The following is a 7,253-nucleotide window of genomic DNA, read 5'->3' as shown; positions in this document are numbered from 1 at the left end:
GGAACCGGAAAAGAAAGTAATCGGCAGATCCACCAAACATGGAGAAGGGTACGGAACTTTTACTCGGCCATTTTCATTTTAAAGTTCTTCCAGACGGCGGAGTCGACAGAACCAAAGTCATCTGTAAACACTGCCAAGTTGAATTGTCTTCTCAGCGTAGTAGTTCCAGGCTAAAATATCACTTAAAGGCAAAACACACAACTGATAGCAGCAAGTCATTCAAGGAAACAGACAGTGGAGCGAGGCTTCTACATAAAAACTACAGAAAGATGCTGATGTTAAAAGTGTGTTTGCACAACAAATGTTATGGCACTTTCATTCATATGGCAGCACATTTAAAATAAAACTAAATGCTAAAAGCTATACGCTACTTTTGGATTCATTTTCGGATTTTGCGTACAAATGCGATTAATCAGGGAAATCATGTGATTAATTAGATTAAAGATTTGAATCGTTGCCCAGCCCTATTAAAAACATATGACTGAGGCTTAAGCAGATCAGCCTTGAATTCTCAGCCTAAATGCTGGTTTCCACATAAATACACAGCCGTGGTCACCTTTCATAACATATTTTGCTCCAATGCTGCAGGTGGTGTTTCGCTATAAGCTGAGCTTTCGCTCATGCACAGATGAAGATTCATGGAACTGCATCAGTGGGGATTGCGGGTCTGAGAAAGTGGAGCTGGAAAACGTGGACGAGGAGACTGGAGAGTGGTGTCAAAGGGAAGGAGTCATGACTCGGCAGGTTTTCACCGATGCTCCATTTCAGCTGCGGTCAGCAACACGCCACAAAACACAAGCTGAAATAGCACTGACAAAAGTAAAACCAGCAAACAAACAGCACCTGCTCATCTGATTTATGACTCTCATTCAAATTTGAAAGGTTGGACGGTGGCAACTGGTTAGACAACATCCAAAATGGTGTCAGCAGCTGGAGAGCAGTGACTCAGGTGGACTTGAGGACTCGGTCTGACACGGGTAAACCCAACAGATCGCCTCAGACCACCATCCTGCCCGCCCTACGGTGAGCTTCTCTAGTATGTATACTGTAGTACATCTCCCATCAAAACAGTTAAAGGGATAGTTCGCCTCTTTTGACATGAAGCTGTATGACATCCCATATTAGCAATATCATTTCTGAACATCTTCTTACCCCCTGCTGCGTCCTGTGAGCAGAGTTCCAGCCGAGTTTTTGCGTTGACGAAGGTAGTCCGGCTAGTTGGCTGGGGTTTAAAAAATAAAGCGTTTTGCTTCTCAAAACAATATGCGTTCAAAAGAGTAATACATTTGCATCACAAAATCGTTCTCCAGGAAAAAGTCAGACCTCACAATCTCTTGGCCCTATTTTCTCTCCCTTCGTATCACTGCCTGCTGTGTAGACTGTGCAGACCGAGCAGTCCCCTGCTTCAAAGCAGGAAACACCGTAACAGGCCCGGCTGTCGGCAGTGATACGAAGGGAGATAAAATAGGGCCAAGAGATTGTGAGGTCTGACTTTTTCCTGGAGAACGATTTTGATGCAAATGTATTACTCTTTTGAACGCATATTGTTTTGAAAAGCAAAACGCTTTATTTTTTAAACCCCAGCCAACTAGCCGGACTACCTTCATCAACACCAAAACGAGGCTGGAACTCTGCTCACAGGACGCAGCAGGGGGTAAGAAGATGTTCATAAATGATGTTGCTGATATGGGATGTCATACAGCTTCATGTCAAAAGAGGCGAACTATCCCTTTAAGTATGCAAACTCTAGTATGTATACTATAATGTAGTGCATCTCCCATCAAAACAGTGAAGTATGCAAAATACCTTTGTATGTTTTGAGCAATGAGACTCATGCGATGGTGGTAACGTATTACTTTGAAGTCTGTGAAAGCACAAAATAACGCATGTGATGTGTCTGTGCCAGAGTTCCCTCAAACTGCCAAAGAGACTTCAGATTGTTGGCCTTTGACCCGGACGCAGACCGAGTGAAATGCAGATTTGGAAAGACAGCAGCAGACGAGTGTAGTCCTTGTTCACCGCCGTCTGTTCTGACCATCTCACCTGTGAGTTACACTTTCTGTCACAAAGTTACACAACGATCCAAGCCTCCATGCCACAGGAAACGATGAAGAAAAGTTGCACGGTGCTGTGGTAGTTAGCACCGTCGCCTCACAGCGAGAGGGTTCCAGGTCCAACTCCAAGCTGGGGCCTTTCTGTGTTCAGTTTGCATGTTCTCCCCGTGTATGCGTGGGTTCTCTCTGGGTCCTCCAATCGCCAACTCCAACAATACTCCAACAATCTTGCTCTTGGAAGTAATGGTTCCTCCCACTGTCCAAAAAACATGCATGTTTGGTTAATTGGCGCCTCTAAATTGTTCCGAGGAGTGAGTGTGAGTGTGAGTGTGGGCTGGTGATAGGCTCCAGCCCCCCTGCGACCACAGCAAAATACCAGTTAGATTTGCTTTGATAGGTGGGATTTATTCTAAAGTTGGAACTATCAAACTTCAGAGTGGAAGTAGAAACAGAAGTACTCCTTAATGTATGAGTAAAATCGCTTGGCAAAGAATAAATGAAGTGAGATCTACTGTAAGCTGCAACTCGAGTTGTAAGGACGGTCTCAAACCGACAGCTCATTGTGTGATAACGGGAATATTCTGTATATATTTCTTCAGCTAAGAACAATCTTGCTCTTGGGCGTAATGGTTCCTCCCACTGTTCAAAGAACATGCATGTTTGGTTCATTGGCATCTCTAAATTGTCCCTAGGACTGAGTGTGTGTGTGGTAATTGTCAGGCCAAAGAAACTCAGGACGCAGAAACAGTCTGAAAGTCATGAAGGGCGGCTAAAAAAACAACAACCAAAAAGAATCGGTTAATCGGTTTCCTGTTATGTCACTTTCTGGGCTGGTTTTTTAACTTATAACGTGTCTGTTGTTTTGTCCTTCGGCAGTCGTGCACGTTGTCGTTCTCCCCTACCGGCAGTGAGACCGAAGGTCCGTATGCAGTGCAGATAGAGATGGAGGACTTCCCAAACCAGAGTCTTTCCCTCATTCAGGACGACGGCGTGAAGACAACAAGAAGTCCCACCGACGCTCTCAGCAAAATACCAGTCAGATTTGCTTTGATAGGTAGTATTTATTCTAAAGTTGGTAAACTGGTAAACTTCAGGGTGGAAGTAGACACAGAAGTACTCAGTAATGTAGGAGGAAAATCACTTGGAAAGGATAAATGAAGTGAGATCTACTGTAAGCTGCAACTCGAGTTGTAAGGACGGTCTCAAACGGTCAGCTCATTGTGTGAAAACGGGAATATTCTGCATATATTTCTTCAGCTACGAACCATCTTGCTCTTGGGTGTAATGGTCGCTGTCATCTCTGTGTTGTTACAGTTGACCCTGCTGCTCCGTCCTGCTCGGAGGGACTCTACCTGCCCAGGTTTCTTCCTCCAACCCCAGCTTACGGGGCTCAGCTGATCGCTTTTATCAATGAGACACTGGAAGTTACCATTGTGGCAGAGGCAAAAGAATCCCAGTGAGTAAAGAGAAACGATTTAATCATCATCACTGCTGTTATTAAACTACTTGGAGAACTCAAATATATATGTCGGTCTGTGTGCTGAGAGCTGCAGTCTGACATAAAAGTAGTTTGTTTTGTGTTTTCATTATTCTGTAACCCCCCCCCCCCCCCACTTATTCTTCCACTGTGTTACTGACATGTTAATGACAAATATCAATACAAAACCAACAAGTGAGCATTAAAGGGATAGTTCGCCTCTTTTGACATGAAGCTGTATGACATCCCATATCAGCAACATCATTTATGAACATCTTCTTACCCCTGCTGCGTCCTGTGAGCAGAGTTCCAGCCTCGTTTTGGTGTTGATGAAGGTAGTCCGGCTAGTTTGCTGGGCTTAGAAAATAAAGCGTTTTGCTTCCCAAAACAATATGCGTTCAAAAGTGTAATACATTTGCATCACAAAATGAGATCCAGGAAAAAGTCAGACCTCACAATCGCTTGGCGCTATTTTCTCTCCCTTCATATCACTGCCTGCTGCTGCCTGCCGCGCCTGTTACAGTGTTTGCTGCTCGGTCTGCGCTTCGGTCTGCACAGCAGACTGTAGATACAGACAAGTTATTCTTCACTCAGGAGGATAATTGAGATTTTTGACAGAGATAATTTTACACCAATGAGGACTCATTTATGAATGAATATGTTGATTTGAGCTAATAAATTACTTAATTTATTACATAGTGTCCCTTTAAGCTAAAGGCTTTTCTAAAAAGGTGTGTATCTCGTCTTGCATTAAATAGCAATTCAGGTTGGACTATTATCACATTTGATTGTTTTTTGTTCCATATAATTATGGATGGCAGGCTGGCCAGTTTAATAACTCTAACTATGGAGCTTTGATGTAATCCAAGCTAACCTTTAACTGGAAAATATGGATGTGAAGCAAATGTTACCCCAAAAATACATATCCTGTAGCATTAAAAGTGCCATCACATCAGAATGTTACCCGTTCTAACCTCCTTGGACCATCATTCATGCTGAACAGATAGATGGTTTCTTTCATCTTTTGCTTTTGAATTTATTTAACTTTTTTTTGTAAAGGATTTCTAGGCTCGTGCTTAGTGGGCCTCATGGTGTTAAGAGCCGCCCTGAAGGATCGAACGGACAGTTCATTCTGGCTTTGACCCCATCAGAGGAACAAAATGGAGAAACCCACCCTGTGTGCTTTGTGGTCCAGTCAATGCACAAGTCAGTATGATCACTGGAAATAATCTATGAAGATATAAATACTCTTTACTTAGCATTTACTCTGTCAGAGTTACTCTGAATGGAGTTCAATGTCTTCTGTTTGTGTGATTTTCTCTTTAAAAAACTTTCCCCAGTTCATTCAGGTACCACTCTGAGCTACATTGTGTGATTGTGACCATCGACACCAGTGAGTGGCTGTTTCTTCACTTTGGCATGTTTTTTTTCATATTTTCCCTCCCTGCTTTTCTCACTATAAGTTTTCACATTTGTTTGCTATGTTTTCAGGACCAATCACTACAGTTCCTCCATCAACTTCAACCTCTGTGCCAACAACTAACCAAGAAACCACGAGCACCTTTCCATCGAGTATGTGATGGTAGATAATCATACAACTTGTGTTGAGCAACAATTCCTCTGGACATGGTGCAATCATTTCATTCTTAGACTCTGGCCCCTTTTTGCACGCTTCATACCCCAGAATAGTTTGGGATTAGATCTGAATGATGGAACACAGGATCTGGCTAATGTGTCCTCTGATTCGTCGAATTCCTGGAGGTTTGCTCAGCGTGGTGGGAGGGTGGTGACTAGGGCTGTAGCGATACACGAATGTCATGATGCTATTCGATGTGATGCGATTCGATTCGATGCGATTCGATTGATTGGACTGGTGTCCGTCCTTTGAAGCGGAAGGACAAACGGAAACAAACGTGAGAGCTGTGGACTTTATACAACATTTTTATCAACTAATTTATCACTGTTTTGTAGAAAGTGACCCCCTGGTATTGTATTGTATTATATTAATGTTCTGTGTTTTTACTAATTGGAACGGCTGACGATTCAATAAAGTTTGCTTTAAAATAAATAAATAAATAAAATAAAAATTTAAAACTCGATACTTTATCGGGAAACAAAATATCGATATATATCGCAGTATCGATAAAATTGCTCAGCCCTAGTGGTGACGCTGACACGTGAACGCCCACTAATTGTAGACTAATATAAACCAACAGCACGAGAAAACACTGTTTTCAAGCGTGACAACACATGAAATGCAGCCGTAGATGCTGGAGTCAGAATCGGATCCCAAACATCAAAGTGAGCAGCAGGATGTCTCTGGCTGGTAAATATGTTCAGTACCTGCTGAAGCTAAGCTGCCCTTTCATTCATGATGTTTCTACTAAAATCCATTCATACATCTCATGCCAACCCAACACAGACATTTGAAACTGTTTCACAAACTGCTTGAGGTTCAGATTTGTGTCCTTTTAGTGTTGGAACAGCCTCAACTTTTAGCTACAGTCTCCCTGCAGAGGCCAGAATCGTACTGGTGCTTGAAGAGTGAAACAAATCCAAACTTTTTCTCGACTGTAGCTGGAAGGAAAAGCAAACCACGTTCACTCATCCAAGATAAGACATGAACAATGGGCTGTAGCTCTATTTGCTAAGAAAAAGAAAAGTTCAAATATGTGTCAGAACACACAATACGTTGCAGTTTATTTCATATGTGGCAGTGTAGCTGCAGACCAATCAGGGCTCCCAGTCAGAACCGGATCCAATAAATAAGCTTCTGGCTGAGCAGTGTAGGATGATTCGCTATGAAATCTAATGTGTGGATTTGAATTTTCTGCTATTTAACAGCATCTGTAAACCAGAGAAAAGATGGTGACAAGACCAGAACCCTGGATGAGGCCTCTGTAACAGGTATATTGATCTTTTTTATCTTTATTTTTTAACCATATTTATCTTTTTATCTTTGCACTCAAATCAAAAAACAAACTTTTCCGCTATACTTGATGCTTCTTTGTCCTTACACACTCTCAGGGGATAAAAGCAGTGGAGCTGGCAAAGTAATTGGTGTTTTATTTGGAGTTGGAGTCGTTGCAGTGATTGCTGCAGCAGCTGTTTGGGTCTTGAGGAAACGTAGGATAGATAGAGTAAGTTACAAGGCTTTGTATCTGATCGGTTGTGCAACCTCTGGCCTTTGCTAATCTTTCTCTTTTTAATTTCAGAGACTCTAGCATGATGGCCGGCAGCGAAGGCAAAGCTGGGGAAAAACCTGTCTGTCAAGAGTTGGCAGCAAAGGAGGAGAACCGAGTACATTCATTTTATTTGCTCAGATTTACATCACAAAACAGTTTCGTACATTTTATTGTACAGATTTCATCATGTTCAATAAACCTTCTTTATGTTTGCTGTGATCGGAGTCTCTGTGGAGGGGAGCTGGCGCAAAATGCTAGAACTCATGAGCTTTCAGGAGTTGAGATATATTTGATTTATTTATCTGGTAAATAGTGCCTTCTTCAAGTTATTGCTTCTTTGCATGTTGATAATTGTAGTTGTCATGGGCTGTGTTCGAAACCGCCTACTACATACTTGCAAACTGCATACTCATTCGATCAGACAGTATGCAGAGCGTTTACCCACAATGCATTTCGCTCCTGCCCGAGCCGAAATCAGCCGGCCTGAAGCTGATTTCTCTTAAGCTCTAAACTCTGTAAACTTTAGCAACATTTGAA

The 7,253-nt window shown here is 42.4% G+C and overlaps 1 protein-coding gene across 1 annotated transcript; it reads left to right on the top strand.

Moving 5' to 3' along the window:
- Positions 1-727: 727 nt before the first annotated feature.
- On the top strand, positions 728-6,897 carry LOC142369129 (uncharacterized). Its single transcript, XM_075451390.1, has 10 exons — positions 728-773; positions 883-1,023; positions 1,907-2,045; positions 2,931-3,108; positions 3,369-3,510; positions 4,591-4,737; positions 4,872-4,924; positions 5,023-5,103; positions 6,376-6,438; positions 6,747-6,897. Exons 1-10 carry the CDS (start codon positions 733-735, stop codon positions 6,758-6,760), a joined length of 999 nt encoding a protein of 332 aa, XP_075307505.1. The 5' UTR covers positions 728-732; the 3' UTR covers positions 6,761-6,897.
- The last annotated feature ends 356 nt before the right edge of the window (positions 6,898-7,253 follow it).

Source organism: Odontesthes bonariensis, chromosome 19 (assembly GCF_027942865.1).
Source record: "Odontesthes bonariensis isolate fOdoBon6 chromosome 19, fOdoBon6.hap1, whole genome shotgun sequence".
Classification (NCBI taxonomy): Eukaryota; Metazoa; Chordata; class Actinopteri; order Atheriniformes; family Atherinopsidae; genus Odontesthes; species Odontesthes bonariensis.
This window is presented reverse-complemented; position numbering and strand designations above follow the sequence as displayed.

Excerpts from the sequence above, each read along its gene's own strand:
- LOC142369129 (XM_075451390.1), top strand. The coding sequence starts at position 733 with ATGACTCGGCAGGTTTTCACCGATGCTCCATTTCAGCTGCG. Across the intron at positions 4,738-4,871 it reads GTGGTCCAGTCAATGCACAA|TTCATTCAGGTACCACTCTG; the intron begins GTCAGTATGATC and ends AACTTTCCCCAG. Across the intron at positions 5,104-6,375 it reads CACGAGCACCTTTCCATCGA|CATCTGTAAACCAGAGAAAA; the intron begins GTATGTGATGGT and ends GCTATTTAACAG.